At 44.8% G+C, this 16,593-nt stretch overlaps 1 protein-coding gene across 1 annotated transcript in view; it reads right to left on the bottom strand.

The window, feature by feature from the left end:
• lgi2a (leucine-rich repeat LGI family, member 2a) overlaps positions 1-16,593 on the bottom strand; it is a 58,978-nt gene that overhangs the window by 29,108 nt on the left and 13,277 nt on the right. Inside the window, exons 3-4 of the mRNA XM_041882584.2 lie at positions 448-519; positions 168-239 (exon numbers count right to left, since the gene is read on the bottom strand). Coding sequence (XP_041738518.1) covers positions 168-239; positions 448-519 — 144 coding nt within the window. The remainder of the gene's footprint in view (positions 1-167; positions 240-447; positions 520-16,593) is intronic.

Below are 16,593 nucleotides of genomic sequence, written 5' to 3'. Positions count from 1 at the left end.
TGCTTGTTAGCTAGCGGTAGCTAAAGTTAGCTGAAATGTGTAGTTAAACCAAACCATGGATTATAGTTTATCTTGGCCCATAGACTACTTTCAGGGTGAGGAACCATCTAACATCAAGTTGTTCAATGTAACTTCCTCTTATGACAATAATGATTATTTGAACTTACAGGTGAGTCAGGTCCCTGAGTCCTCTGAAGGAATATTTGGAGACAGTCTCTATCTTATTACTCTCAATGAACCTAAATAACAAAGGATATACAGCACTTCAAAAGAGAAAATGGATTGTGTGATCACATGGGGCTAATCCATAGTAGAATTAATCCTGACTATGAAAAAAAAGAGATACAGTTACTCATTAGTATCTCTTTAACAAATTTCTTGAACAACAAAATTAGCTTCAGTATATAATTATTTTAAAGATGAGTGAATGAACGGAAAGGCACTTACAGGTACTCCAGGTGTGGAAGGCCAGAAAATGCATCGTCCCTTATTGTCATCACTGAATTTGAATTAAGAAGTCTATGATACAAATATATAAACAGTTAGTTACTTTGAACACAAGTGCAAATATAGAAAGACATTGTAGTTTAAAAAGCAAATGTATAATTATTATTTATTATAATTCCTTATATCATAACATTTAATCTCACACATCATTGACAAACATTCACATGTAGAATCACTGATATTTTAACATGATATATAATGTAATGAAAAGGTTAAGTTCATTTCTAAGAATAGCAATCAAAAACTAAGTCAAAATGGTATCCTCAAATGATGGTCATCTCACCATAGTAATATCATAGTGTTCCCCAGTGTGGGGATGTTTAGGTTTGAGGACAAATCTACCTCTGTCCTCCAGTATATCGCTGACAATAAATTCTCTCCATGTTCCCTTTTTGTGACCTTGTAATCTGAGATGAGGTCAAAAGTACAGTTTTCCTATGATAAGCTTTCTAATAAACATGAGGGTCACTATCAATGTCATGCTTGCAGTAAAAGGTAAATTGCGGATGGACAACTGTACCTTACACTGGAACAAGGCATCTGTCCTTAAAATTAGATACTGAGCACAGACTGATAGTGTGGCCATATTATGTATTCCTCACTTTCATAATAAGGATATACCCTGCTAACAATAATGAGTCGTTAGGACATCCCCGGGACGTCACGAAATGGTCGCCTAAAGTCGGCAGGGCATTCTGTCATGGTCCCCTAGAGGTTTTGTCTAGTTCCTGGTTGGTCCCGGGGACGTCCCCGAGGACGTTCTTGGGATGTTGTGTCATGGTCCCCTGGAGGTTTTGTCTAGTTTCCGGTTTGTCCCAGAGGACTTTTTTAGGACATCCTTGGGACGTTTTGTCATGGTCCCCTGGACGTCTTGTCTAGTTCCCGATTTGTCCCAAGGACGTTTTTAGGAAGTTCTTGGGACGTTGTGTCATGGTCCCCTGGAGGTTTTTGTCTAGTTCCCGGTTTGTCCCGAGGACGCCACCTGATGGTCTCAAATAAATGTTCTCCCCCCCAAAAACAAAATCTAGGGCGCGTGGTTCATCAAGACCCTGATTGGTGAACCACTGATCTATTCACAGCACTTTGTCTTATGGCAAATGCTAGGGATACACACACAAACAGTGCTTTTAACATAGTGTTTTCACCTTACATATTTAACACAATTTGACATGAATGTTTATTCATACAATAATTATTATTTAACACATCCTCACCTGGGATTTGAACTCACAACCTCCTGGTTCACAACATTCCGATTTTCCTGCTACGCCACCATATCTGTACCAATGACTGATTACACCTGTAGGCAATGTTCCCTCGGAGTGCTGCGCTGAAGAAATATCAGCCCGCGCAGAGAAGCACGATATTAAACTTCACTCAACTTTCTACTATACCCCTTTAGTTAACGCTATGAATGTTTCGCTCTACTGTGGGAATTGTGCTTGAATCAATGCAAAATTAGCCACTTTCAATGTATTATAATGGAAGAAAACGAACTATGCAAGACTTAGTATGCAAAACTAACTGTGCAAGAGATTTTCTTGTAGGCAGAGCACATTGGAGTAGGAATAAATTGCATTGACAGACACGAGTCAGGCCTGTACTCTACACAGACTGGTGAGCCATAACCAATCAGAGCTGCAGTAGGCCTACAGTGCATTCGGAAAGTATTCAGACCCCTTCACTTTTTCAACATTTTGTTACGTTACAGCCTTATTCTAAAATGGATTAAATCAATAATCAATTTTTCCTCATCAATCTACTCACAATACCCCATAATGACAAAGTAAAAACAGGTTTTTAGAAATGTTTGCAAATGTTTTAAATATCTAAAACAGAAATACCTTATTTACATAAGTATTCAGACCCTTTGCTATGAGACTAGAAATGGAGCTCAGGTGCATCCTGTTTCCATTGATAATACTTTATGTTTCTACAACTTGATTGGAGTCCACCTGTGGTAAATGCAATTGATTGGACATGATTTGGAAAGGCACACACTTGTCTATATAAGGTCCCACAGGCTGGTCATGGCTCACATAAACACCATTATCCCAGAAACCCTAGACCCACTCTAATTTGCATACCGCCCCAACAGATCCACAGAAGATGCAATCTCTATTCCACTCCACACTGCCCTTTCCGACCTAGACAAAAGGAACACCAACAGTTGAAGTCGGAAGTTTACATACACTTAGGTTGGAGTCATAAAAACTAGTCTTTCAACCACTCCACAAATGTCTTGTTAACAAACTATAGTTTTGGCAAGTCAGTTAGGACATCTACTTTGTGCATGACACAAGTAATTTTTCCAACAATTCTTTACAGACAGATTATTTCACTTATAATTCACTGTATCACAATTCCAGTGGGTCAGGAGTTTACATACACTAAGTTGACTGTGCCTTTAAACAGCTTGGAAAATTCCAGAAAATTATGTCATGGCTTTAGAAGCTTCTGATAGGCCAATTGACATAATTTGAGTCAATTGGAGGTGTACCTGTGGATGTATTTCAAGGCCTACCTTCAAACTCAGTGCCTCTTTGCTTGACATCATGGGAAAATCAAAAGAAATCAGCCAAAACCTCAGAAAAACATTTGTAGACCTCCACAAGTCTGGTTCATCCTTGGGAGCAATTTCGAAACAACTGAAGGTACCACATTCATCTGTACAAACAATAGTACGCAAGTATAAACACCATGGGACCACGCAGCCATCAAACCGCTCAGGAAAGAGACGTTCTGTCTCCTAGAGATGAACGTACTTTGGTGCGAAAAGTGCAAATCAATCCCAGAACAACAGCAAAGGACCTTGTGAAGATGCTGGACGAAACAGGTACAAAAGTATCTATATCCACAGTAAAACGAGTCCTATATCGACATAACCTGAAAGGCCGCTCAGCAAGGAAGAAGCCACTGCTCCAAAACCACCATTAAAAAGCCAGACTACGGTTTGCAACTGTACATGGGGACAAAGATCGTACTTTTTGGAGAAATGTCCTCTGGTCTGATGAAACAAAAATATAACTGTTTGGCCATAATGACCATCATTATGTTTGGAGGAAAAAGGGGATAATTGCACCATCCCAACATCATGCAGTGGGGGTGCTTTGCTGCAGGAGGGACTGGTGCACTTCACAAAATAGATGGCATCATGAGGTAGGAAAATTATGTGGATATATTGAAGCAACATCTCAAGACATTAGTCAGGAAGTTAAAGCTTGGTCGCAAATGGGTCTTCCAAATGGACAATAACCCCAAGCATACTTCCAAAGTTGTGGCAAAATGGCTTAAGGACAACAAAGTCAAGGTATTGGAGTGGCCATCACAAAGCCCTGACCTCAATCCTATAGAAAAGTTGTGGGCAGAACTGAAAAAGCGTGTGTGAGCAAGGAGGCCTACAAACCTGACTCAGTTACACCAGCTCTGTCAGGAGGAATGGGCCAAAATTCACCCAATTTATTGTGGGAAGCTTGTGGAAGGCTACCCGAAACGTTTGACCCAAGTTAAACAATTTAAAGGCAATGCTACAAAATACTAATTGAGTGTATGTAAACTTCTGACCCACTGGGAATGTGATGAAAGAAATTAAAGCTGAAAAAAATCATTCTCTCTACTATTATTCTGACATTTCACATTCTTAAAATAAAGTGGTGATCCTAATTGACATAAGACAGGGAATTTTTACTAGGATTAAATGTCAGGAATTGTGAAAAACTGAGTTTAAATGTATTTGGCTAAGGTGTATGTAAACTTCCGACTTCAATTGTACGTGAGAATGCTATTCATTGACTACAGCTCAGCGTTCAACACCATAGTGCCCTCAAAGTTCATCACTAAGCTAAGGACCTTGGGACTAAACACCTCCCTCTGCAACTGGATCCTGGACTTCCTGACGGGCCGCCCCCAGGTGGTAAAGTTAGGTAAAAACACATCTGCCACGCTGATCCTCAACACGGGGCCCCCTCAGTGGTGCGTGCTCAGTCCCCTCCTGTACTCCCTGTTCACCCATGACTGCATGGCCAGGCACGACTCAAACACCATCATTAAGTTTGCAGACGACACAACAGGGACTTGGCTCCGTGCTACGCTGTTTGTTGCTGCTTGGCTACCTGCCAAATTTGACGGTTTTTAATTTTTTTAAACCGTTTAATCTATCTTTATTTAACACATTTTACCAACGTCTTAGTGATTTTTATATTTTTTTACTCGCTCAACTTTTTTCATTCAACTTTTTCACCCTGGACGCTTTATCTGGACATGGTTCTACAGGACCTCCTACCAGCCGAAGCTAAGTAGTAACATTAACACTATGCCATCTAATTGCAGTCGCTGTACTCATAATATACAGGAGAACTATCGCCTTATGGTGAGGATAGCTGTGCTGCAATTGTTAGGCAAGGGCAATGTAAGTGTTGGAAAGGATGAAACAGCATCTGTGTCACCAGTAAGTACATATAGTAGTATAAATCCCCTCGCACAGTCCCCGCAGCCGGACAATTTTCTCAAGGCTTCTGGAAAGAAATGCTATAGGCATGCTCAACTGGTGTCGCTCATTAAGACGACAGAACCTTTCAACCGGTTCTCCCCATTAAGCATTGAGTCGAAGTCAGAGGCCAAGCCTTCTCAGGTCTCTCCTCCACCCGTTACGGGGTCTGAGCCACCGAAGCCTCCCAACATTAGCTCGGACAAATTGAAAACCCTAGTCATTGGCGACTCCATTACCCGCAATATTAGACTTCAAAATAATCATCCAGTGATCATACACTGTTTACCAGGGGGCAAAGCTACCGACGTAAAGGATAATCTGAGGATGGTGCTGGCTAAGGCAAAAACTGGCGAGTGTAGAGAATATAGGGATATTGTTATCCATGTCGGCACCAACGATGTTAGGATGAAACAGTCAGAGGTCACCAAGAGCAACATAGCTTCAGCGTGTAAATTAGCTAGAAAGATGTGTCGGCATCGAGTAATTGTCTCTGACCCCCTTCCAGTTAGGGCGAGTGATGAGCTCTACAGCAGTCTCACAACTCAATTGCTGGTTGAAAACTGTTTTCTGCCCCTCCCAAAATATAGAATTTATAGATAATTGGCCCTCTTTCTGGGACTCACCCACAAACAGGACCAAGTCTGGCCTGCTGAGGAGTGACGGACTACATCCTAGCTGGAGGGGTGCTCTCATCTTATCTACCAACATAGACAGGGCTCTAACTCCTCTAGCTCCACAATGAGACAGGGTGCAGGCCAGGCAGCAGGCTTTTAGCCAGCCTGCCAGCTTAGTGGAGTCTACCACTAGTACAGTCAGTGTAGTCAGCTCAGCTATCCCCATTGAGACCGTGTCTGTGCCTCGATCTAAGTTGAGCAAAACTAAACATGGAGGTGTTTGCCTTAGCAATCTCACTGGAATTAAGACCTCCTCCATTCCTGTCATTATTGAAAGAGGTTGTGATATCTCACATTTCAAAATAGGGCTACTTAATGTTAGATCCCTCACTTCCAAGGCAGTTATGGTCAATGAACTAATCACTGATCCTAATCTTCATGTGATTGGCCTGACTGAAACATGGCTTAAGTCTGATGAATTTACTGTGTTAAATGAGGCCTCTCCTCCTGGTTACACTAGTGACCCTATCCTCCGCGCATCCCGCAAAGGCGGAGGTGTTGCTAACATTTACGATAGCAAAAAATGACTGCGTTTTCGTCTTTTGAGCTTCTAGTTATGAAATCTATGCAGCCTATTCAATCACTTTTTATAGCTACTGTTTACAGGCCTCCTGGGCCATATACAGAGTTCCTCACTGAGTTCCCTGAATTCCTATCGGACCTTGTAGTCATGGCAGATAATATTCAGATTTCTGGTGACTTTAATATTAACATGGAAAAGTCCACAGACCCACTCCAAAAGGCTTTCGGAGCCATCATCGACTCAGTGGGTTTTGTCCAGCATGTCTCCAGACCTACTCATTGCCAGAGTCATACCCTGGATCTAGTATTGTCCCGTGGAATAAATATTGTGGATCTAAATGTTTTTCCTCATAACCCTGGACTATCGAACCACCATCTTATTACGTTTGCAATCGCAACAAATAATCTGCTCAGACCCCAACCAAGGATCATCAAAAGCCGTGCTATGAATTCTCGGACAACCCAAAGATTCCTAGAGGCCCTTCCAGACTCCCTCCACTTACTCAAGGATGTCGGAGTACAAAAATCAGTTAACGACCTAACTGAGGATCTAAATGTAATCTTGCGTAATACCCTAGATGCAGTCGCACCCCTAAAAACATAAAAACATTTGTCACAAGAAACTAGCTCCCTGGTATACAGAAAATACCTGAGCCCTGAAGCAAGCCTCCAGAAAATTGGAACGGAAATGGCGCTCCACCAAACTGGAAGTCTTCCTACTAGCTTGGAAAGAAAATACAGAGCAATATCGAAGAGACCTCACTGCTGCTCGATCATCCTATTTTTCCAACATAATTGAGGAGAATAAGAACAATCCAAAATGTATATTTGATACTGTTGCAAAGCTAACTAAAAGCAGCATTCCCCAATAGAGGATGCCTTTCACTTCAGCAGTGATGAATTCATGAACTTCTTCGACGAAAAGATCATGATCATTAGAAAGCAAATTACGGACTCCTCTTTGAATCTGCATATTTCTCCAAAGCTCAGCTGTCCCGAGTCTGCACAAAACTGCCAGGACCTAGGATCAATGGAGACACTCAAGTTTTTTTTATCCTATATCTCTTGACACATTCATGAAAATAGTAATTGCCTCTAAACCTTCAAGCTGCATACTGGACCCTACTCCAACTAAACTACTGAAAGAGCTACTTCCTGTGCTTGGCCCTCCTATGTTGAACATAATAAATGGCTCCCTATCCACTGGATGTGTACCAAACTCACTAAAAGTGTCAGTAATAAAGCCTCTCTTGAAAAAGCCAAACCTTGACCCAGATAATGTAAAAAAAACTATCGGCCTATATCGAATCTCCCATTCCTCTCACATTTTTTTGAAAAAGCTGTTGTGCAGCAACTCACTGCCTTCCTGAAGACAAAAAATTTATACGAAATGCTTCAGTCTGGTTTTAGACCCCATCATAGCACTGAGATCGCACTCGTGAAGGTGGTAAAGGACCTTTTAATGGCGTCAGACCAAGGCTCTGCATCTGTACTCGTGCTCCTAGACCTTAGTGCTGCTTTTGACACCATCGATCACCACATTCTCTTGGAGAGATTAGAAACCCTAATTGGTCTACACGGACAAGTTCTTGCCTGGTTTAGATCTTATCTGTTGGAAAGATATCAATTCGTCTCTGTGGATGGTTTGTCCTCTGACAAATCAATTGTACGTTTCGGGGGTTCCTCAAGGTTCCGTTTTAGGACCACTATTGTTTTCACTATATATTTTAACTCTTGGTGATGTCATTCGGAAACACAATGTTAACTTTCATTGCTATGCAGACGACACACAGCTCTACATTTGGATGAAACATGGTGAAGCCCCAAAATGGCCTACCCTGGAAGCATGTGTTTCACACATAAGGAAGTGGATGGTGGCAAATGTTTTACTTTTAAACTCGGACAAAACAGAGATGCTAGTTCTAGGTCCCAAGAAACAAAGAAAAACTTTTTGTCCAAAAGTGATGCAGAAAAGCTCATCCATGCTTTTGTCACTTCTAGATTAGACTACTGCAATGCTCTACTCTCCGGCTACCCGGAAAAAGCACTAAATAAACTAGAATCTTGACTATAACTTTAACTAAAAAATGTGATCATATTACTCCAGTGCTGGCTTCCTGTTAAAGGTAGGGCTGATTTCAAGGTTTTACTGCTAACCTACAAAGCATTACATGGGCTTGCTCCTACCTATCTCTCCGATTTGGTCCTGCCGTACATACCTACACGTACGCTACGGTCACAAGACGCAGACCTCCTTATTGTCCCAAGAATTTCTAAGCAAACAGCTGGAGGCAGGGCCTTCTCCTATAGAGCTACATTTTTATGGAATGGTCTGCCTATCCATGTGAGAGAACCTTTAAGTCTTTACTGAAGACTCATCTCTTCAGTAGGTCCTATGATTGAGTGTAGTCTGGCCCAGGTGAACGGAAAGGCACTGGAGCAACAAACCGCCCTTGCTGTCTCTGCCTGGTCGGTTCCTGTCTCTCCATTGGGATTCTCTGCCTCTGACCCTATTACGGGGGCTGAGTCACTGGCTTACTGGTGCTTTCCATGCCATCCCTAGGAGGGGTGCATCACTTGAATGGGTTGAGTCACTGACGTGATCTTCCTGTCTGGTTTGTCACTCCCTCGGGCTCGTGCAGTGGAGGAAATCTTCGTGGGCTATACTCAGCCTTGTCTCAGGGTAGTAGGTTGGTGGTCTGTTGATATCCCTCTAGTGGTGTGGGGGCTGTGCTTTGGCAAAGTGGGTGGGGTTATATCCTGCCTGGTTGGCCCTGTCTGGGGGTATCGTCGGACAGGGCCACAGTGTTTCCCGAACCCCCCGTCTCAGCCTCCAATATCTATACTGCAATAGTCTATGTGCCAGGGGGCTAGGGTCAGTCTGTTATATCTGGTGTTATTCTCCTGTCTTATCCGGTGTCCTGTGTGAATGTAAGTATGATCCCTCTAATTCTCTCGCTCTCCCTCTCTCCCTCCCATCCCGGAGGACCTGAGCCCTATGACCATGCCTCAGGACTACCTGGCCTGATGACTCCTTGCTGTCCCCAGTCCACCTGGTCATGCTGCTGCTCCAGTTTCCACTATTTTGCCTGCGGCTATGGAACCCCAACCTGTTCACTGGACGTGCTACCTTGTCCCAGACCTGCTGTTTTCAACTCTCTCTCTCTACCGCACATGCTATTTCAACCTCTAAATGCCCGGCTATAAAAAATCAAGTGACATTTACTCCTGATGTACTGACCTGTTGCAACCTCTACAACCACTGTGATTATTATTTGACCCTGCTGGTCATCTACGAACGTTTGAACATCTTGTAGAAAAATCTGGCCTTAATGGCCATGTACTGTTATAATCTCCACCCGGCACAGCCAAAAGGGGACTGGCCACCCCTCAGAGCCTGGTTCCTCTCTAGGTTTCTTCCTAGGTTTCTGCCTTTTAGGGAGTTTTTCCTAGCCACCGTGCTTCTACATCTGCATTGCTTGCTGTTTTGGGGTTTTAGGCTGGGTTTCTGTATAGCACTTTGTGACATCTGCTGATGTAAAAAGGGCTTTATAAATAACATTTGATTGATTGATTGGTAGGCCTGATAGCGGACAACGATGAGACAGCCTTAGGGAGGAGGTCAGAGACCTGGCCGTGTGGTGCCAGGATAACAACCTCTCCCTCAACGTGATCAAGACAAAGGAGATGATTGTGGACTACAGGAAAAAGAGGACAGAGCATGCCCCCATTCTCATCGATGGGGCTGTAGAAGAGCAGGTTGAGAGTTTCAAGTTCCTTGGTGTCCACATCACCAACAAACTATCATGGTCCAAACACCAAGACAGTGAAGAAGGCACGACAAAGCCTAATCCCACTCAGGAAACTGAAAAGATTTGGCATGTGTCCTCAGATACTCAAAATGTTCTACAGCTGCACCATCGAGAGCATCCTGACTGGTTGCATCACTGCCTGGTATGGCAACTGCTCGGCCTCCGACCGCAAGGCACTACAGAGGGTAGTACGTACGGCCCAGTACATCACTGGGGCCAAGCTTCCTGCCATCCAGGACCTCTATACCAGGCAGTGTCAGAGGAAGGTCCTAAAAAGTGTCAAAGACTCCAGCCACCCTAGTCATAGACTGTTCTCTCTGCCACCGCACGGCAAGCGGTACCGGAGCACCAAGTCTAGGTCCAAAAGGCTTCTTAACAGCTTCTACCCCCAAACCATAAGACCCATGAACATGCAATCAAATGGCTACCCGGACTATTTGCATTTTCCTTTATGGTAGAGTGGCCAGACGGAAGCCACTCCTCAGTAAAAGGCACATGACAACCCCTTTGGAGTTTGCCAAAAGCCACCTAAAGGACTCTCAGACCATGAAAAACAAGATTCTCTGGTCTGATGAGATTGAACGCTTTGGCCTGAATGCGAAGTGTCACGTCTGGAGGAAACCAGGCACCGCTCATCACCTGGCCAATACCATCCCTATGGTGAAGCACTGTGGTGGCAGCATCATGCTGTGGGAATGTTTTTCAGCGGCAGGGAAGGGGACAATAGTCAGGCTTGAGGGAAAGATTAATTGAGCAAAGTACAAAGAGATCCTTGATGAAAACCTTCTCCAGAATGCTCAGGACCTCAGACTGGGGTGAAGGTTAACCTTCCAACAGGACAACAATCCTAAGCACACAGCCAAGACAATGCAGGAGTGGCTTCGGGACAAGTCTCTGAATGTCCTTGAGTGGCCAAGCCAGAGCCCAAACTTGAACCCGATCAAACATCTCTGGAGAGACCTGAAAATAGCTGTGCAGCGACGCTCCCCATCCAACCTGACAGAGCTTGAGAGGATCTGCAGAGAAGAATGTGAGAAACTCCCCAAATACAGGTGTGCCAAGCTTGTAGCGTCATACCCAAGACGACTCAAATCTGTAATCGCTGCCAAAGGTGCTTCAACAAACTACTGAGTTTGGTCTGAATACTTATGTAAATGTAATATTTCAGTTTTTTATTTGTTAGAAACTTCTAAAAACCTGTTTGATGAGGGGGAAAAACAATTTAATCAATTTTAGAATAAGGCTGTAAAGTAACAAAATGTGGAAAGAGTGAAGGGGTCTGAATACTTTCCGAATGCACTGTATATGCAAATAGCCATTGCCATATATGGATCTGTGCCATTCACTTTGAACTGGACTGTGTTTACAGCATATGCGGTCGCGAGTAGATGTGCTTGTTTTGAGATCAAAGCGAGAGCTGCATGTAGCCACCTGTGCACATTTGTTCATATTCTTTCCTAGTTAGTGAGTTATTAGCACAGTTATAGCTAATTTCTAGTCAACAATGGGGGAGTGGTTGCTTCCTACAAGAGCATAAAATGTGTGCATTTCTAGCCATCTTTGAAAAGCGAGTGAGGTAAAGAGCTTTGTTTTATGTCTTAAAGGGGCACTGTTGTATTTTGAGATGGCCTTGAATAATCTAAGTAACCAGTAGGCAGAGGGTAGCATAATTTGTCTGATTCTCTGTAATAATGGTATGGGAATAATAATGATTTGTATTTTGAAAAGTGGTTTCTTGCCTTAAACAACACAACATTTTCAGTCACCTTTTTGTCTGAAGGACAAGTGGATAAACAGGTTAATGTCAAGTCCTGCATGTTTTTTTTTTTTAAGTGTCATGGAATGTAGACCTACAGTACCATTCAACAGTTTGGACACACCTACGCATTAAAGGGTTTTTCTTAATTTGTTTTACTATTTTCTACATTGTATAATAATAGTGAAGACATCAAAACTATGAAATAACACATATGGACTCATGTAGTAACAAAAAAAGTGTTAAACAAATCAAAATATATTTTATATTTGAGATTCTTCAAATAGCCACCCTTTGCCTTGATGACAGCTTTGAACACTTGGCATTCTCTCAACCAGCTTCACCTGGAATGCAGGTCTTGAACAGTCTTGAAGGAGTTCCCACATATGCTTAGCACTTGTTGGCTGCTTTTCCTTCACTCTGCCGTCCGACTCATCCCAAACCATCTCAATTGGGTTTGTGGAGGCCAGTTCATCTGATGCAGCACTCCATCACTCTCCTTCTTGGTAAAATAACCCTTACACAGCCTGGAGGTGTGTTGGGTCATTGTCCTGTTGAAAAACAAATGATAGTCCCACTAAGCACAAACCAGATAGGATGGCGTATCACTGCAGAATGCTATGGTAGCCATGCTGGTTAAGTGTGCCTTGAATTCTAAATAAATCACAGATAGTGTCACCAGCAAAGCACCCCCACACCATAACACCTCCTCCTCCATGCTTTACGGTGGGAACTACAAATGCGGATATAATCCGTTCACCAACACCGCGTCTCACAAAGACACGGTGTTTGGAACCAAAAATCTCCAATTTTAACTCCATACCAAAGGACAAATTTCCACCGGCCTAATGTCCATTGCTCGTGTTTCTTGGCCCAAGCAGGTCTATTCTTCTTCTTATTGGTGTCCTTTAGTAGTGGTTTCTTTGCAGCAATTCGACCATGAAGGCCTGATTCACACAGTTTACTTTGAACAGTTGATGTTGAGATGTGTCTGCGACTTGAACTCTGTGAAGCATTTATTTGGTCTGCAATTTCTGAGGCTGGTAACTCTAACGAACGTATCCTCTGCAGCAGAGGTAACTCTGGGTCTTCCATTCCTGTGGCGGACCTCATGAGAGCCAGTTTCATCATAGCGCTTGATGTTTTTTGCGACTGCACTTGAAGAAACTTTAAAAGTTCTTGAAATGTTCCGTATTGACTGACCTTCATGTAAAGTCACGTCAAGTAATGATGGACTGTCATTTCTCTTTGCTTATTTGAGCTGTTCTTGCCATAATATGGACTTGGTCTTTTACCAAATAGGGCTATCTTCTGTATACCCCCCCTACCTTGTCACAACTGGTTGGCTCAAATGCATTAAGGAAAGAAATTCCACAAATTAACTTTTAAGAAGGCACACCTGTTAAATGAAATGCATTCCATGTGACTATCTTATGAAGCTGGTTGAGGCAATGCCAAGAGTGTGCAAAGCTGTTATCAAGGCAAATGGTGGCTATTTGAAGAATCTCAAATATAAAATACAGTGGGGGAAAAAAGTATTTAGTCAGCCACCAATTGTGCAAGTTCTCCCACTTAAAAAGATGAGAGAGGCCTGTAATTTTCATCATAGGTACACGTCAACTATGACAGACAAAATGAGAAAAAATAATCCAGAAAATCACATTGTAGGATTTTTAATGAATTTATTTGCAAATTATGGTGGAAAATAAGTATTTGGTCAATAACAAAAGTTTCTCAATACTTTGTTATATACCCTTTGTTGGCAATGACACAGGTCAAACGTTTTCTGTAAGTCTTCACAAGGTTTTCACACACTGTTGCTGGTATTTTGGCCCATTCCTCCATGCAGATCTCCTCTAGAGCAGTGATGTTTTGGGGCTGTCGCTGGGCAACACGGACTTTCAACTCCCTCCAAAGATTTTCTATGGGGTTGAGATCTGGAGACTGGCTAGGCCACTCCAGGACCTTGAAATGCTTCTTACGAAGCCACTCCTTCGTTGCCCGGGCGGTGTGTTTGGGATCATTGTCATGCTGAAAGACCCAGCCACGTTTCATCTTCAATGCCCTTGCTGATGGAAGGAGGTTTTCACTCAAAATCTCACGATACATGGCCCCATTCATTCCTTCCTTTACACGGGATCAGTCGTCCTGGTCCCTTTGCAGAAAAACAGCCCCAAATCATGATGTTTCCACCCCCATACTTCACAGTAGGTATGGTGTTCTTTGGATGCAACTCAGCATTCTTTGTCCTCCAAACATGACGAGTTGAGTTTTTACCAAAAAGTTATATTTTGGTTTCATCTGACCATATGACATTCTCCCAATCCTCTTCTGGATCATCCAAATGCACTCTAGCAAACTTCAGACGGGGCCTGGACATGTACTGGCTTAAGCAGGGGGACACGTCTGGCACTGCAGGATTTGAGTCCCTGGCGGCGTAGTGTGTTACTGATGGTAGGCTTTGTTACTTTGGTCCCAGCTCTCTGCAGGTCATTCACTAGGTCCCCCGTGTGGTTCTGGGATTTTTGCTCACTGTTCTTGTGATCATTTTGACCCCACGGGGTGAGATCTTGCGTGGAGCCCCAGATCGAGGGAGATTATCAGTGGTCTTGTATGTCTTCCATTTCCTAATAATTGCTCCCACAGTTGATTTCTTCAAACCAAGCTGCTTACCTATTGCAGATTCAGTCTTCCCAGCCTGGTGCAGGTCTACAATTTTGTTTCTGGTGTCCTTTGACAGCTCTTTGGTCTTGGCCATAGTGGAGTTTGGAGTGTGACTGTTTGAGGTTGTGGACAGGTGTCTTTTATACTGATAACAAGTTCAAACAGGTGCCATTAATACAGGTAACGAGTGGAGGACAGAGGAGCCTCTTAAAGAAGAAGTTACAGTGTCACGGTTTCGGCCGAGGCTGCCTCTCTCCCTTGTTTCGGCGTTCGTCGTCTCCGGAATTCTAGCTGCCACCGTTGCATGTTCCATGTTTCCTGTTTGATTAGTTTTGTCTGTTAGCCACACCTGTCTTGTGTTATGTCTCATTAAGCACCCTATTTAGTTTCCTTGTTGTTAGTGTAGTGTTGTGTGTAATTGTTTCGTGTCAGGTGTTTGTGCGTTACCCGTGTTTCGCACGCCAGTTACGATTTAACTTCCTCCTCGGTTGAGGAGAGTTTTTGCGCCCTGTGTTTGTGCGCTCGTTTTGACGCCTGTGTGCGTCTGTTGGCCTCTGGCCGTTTTTGGATTATTTTGCACTCGCTAGTAAAGTCTTGTTGGACTGTACATCTGCTTCTGCGCCTGATTCCACACCTCACCATTTCTAACACCGTGACAGAATTACACACCTTGACATGGAATCAGCAGGAGCCGAAGCAGCCCCGGGACGAGACTGGAGGTCCAGGTTCGGGAACAACAGGACCAGATACAGCAGATGGGGACCGCCCTGCAGGAGGTGATCACCACGCTCCGAGGCTGGGGAGCGCCTCCACCACCTCCCTCCCTGCCAGCACCATCGGCCAGTCCGCCCATTCCAGCGCCAGAACCCCGAGGAATCCGACTCTCTCTCCCGAGGGCCTACGACGGAACCGCGGCTGGGTGTCAGGGATTCCTCCTCCAGGTGGAGCTGTACCTGGCCACCGTACACCCGGCACCCTCGGGGCATGAGAGCGTGTCCGCCCTGATCTCCTGCCTGTCCGGGAAGGCGTTGGAATGGGCCAACGCGGAGTGGAGGAAGATCGACGCCGAGACTATCACCTACAACGAGTTCTCCCGCCGCTTCAGGGCGGTGTTTGACCATCCCCCGGAGGGGAAAGCGGCGGGGGAGCGTCTGGTCTTCCTCCGGCAGGGGACAGGGCGTTTGGGAGGCTGAAGGACCTGTTTACCTCGGCCCCGGTGCTGGCGCATCCGGATCCCTCTTTGCCGTTCCAGGTAGAGGTGGACGCGTCAGAGGCCGGTTTAGGAGCCGTGCTTTCACAACGGTCTGGCGCGCCACCTAAACTCCGCCCCTGTGCTTTTTATTCTAAGAAGCTCAGTCCGGCGGAGCGGAACTATGACGTAGGGGACAGGGAGCTGTTAGCCGTGGTACAGGCTCTAAAGGTGTGGAGGCACTGGCTTGAGGGGGCTCAACACCCTTTCCTCATTTTGACGGACCACCGTAACCTGGAGTACATCCGGGCGGCGAGGAGGCTGAACCCTCGCCAGGCAAGATGGAGTATGTTCTTGACCAGGTTCACTTTTTAAGATCACGTACATCCCTGGGTCACAGAATGGTAAGGCAGATGCGCTGTCTCGGCGGTATGACACGGAGGAGAGGTCCGTGGAGCCCACTCCCATACTGCCTGAGTCGTGTCTGGTGGCACCGGTAGTGTGGGAGGTCGATGCTGAACTCGAGCGGGCGATACGCACCGACCCTAGTCCACCACAGTGCCCGGAGGGTCGGAAGTACGTTCCGCTCGAGGTTCGGGATCGATTGATCTATTGGGCTCACACGTCACCCTCCTCTGGACATCCGGGTATCGGCCGGACAGTGCACTGTCTTAGTGCCAAGTACTGGTGGCCCACGTTGGCAAGGGATGTGAGGGTTTATGTTTCCTCCTGCTCGGTGTGCGCCCAGTGTAAGGCGCCTAGACATCTGCCTAGGGGTAAGTTGCTACCCCTGCCCGTTCCACAACGACCATGGTCCCACCTCTCTGTGGACTTTATAACAGACCTTCCCCTCTCCCAAGGGAATACTACCATCCTGGTCGTTGTGGACCGGTTCTCTAAGGCCTGTCGTTTGCTCCCCATGCCGGGTCTTCCTACTGCCCTACAAACTGCCGAGGCACTGTTCACCCATGTGTTCCGGC

The sequence above is a fragment of the Coregonus clupeaformis genome, chromosome 8 (assembly GCF_020615455.1).
Source record: "Coregonus clupeaformis isolate EN_2021a chromosome 8, ASM2061545v1, whole genome shotgun sequence".
NCBI classification, from domain to species: Eukaryota; Metazoa; Chordata; class Actinopteri; order Salmoniformes; family Salmonidae; genus Coregonus; species Coregonus clupeaformis.
The sequence above is the reverse complement of the archived record's forward strand: the minus strand, read 5'-3'. Positions and strand labels throughout refer to the sequence as shown.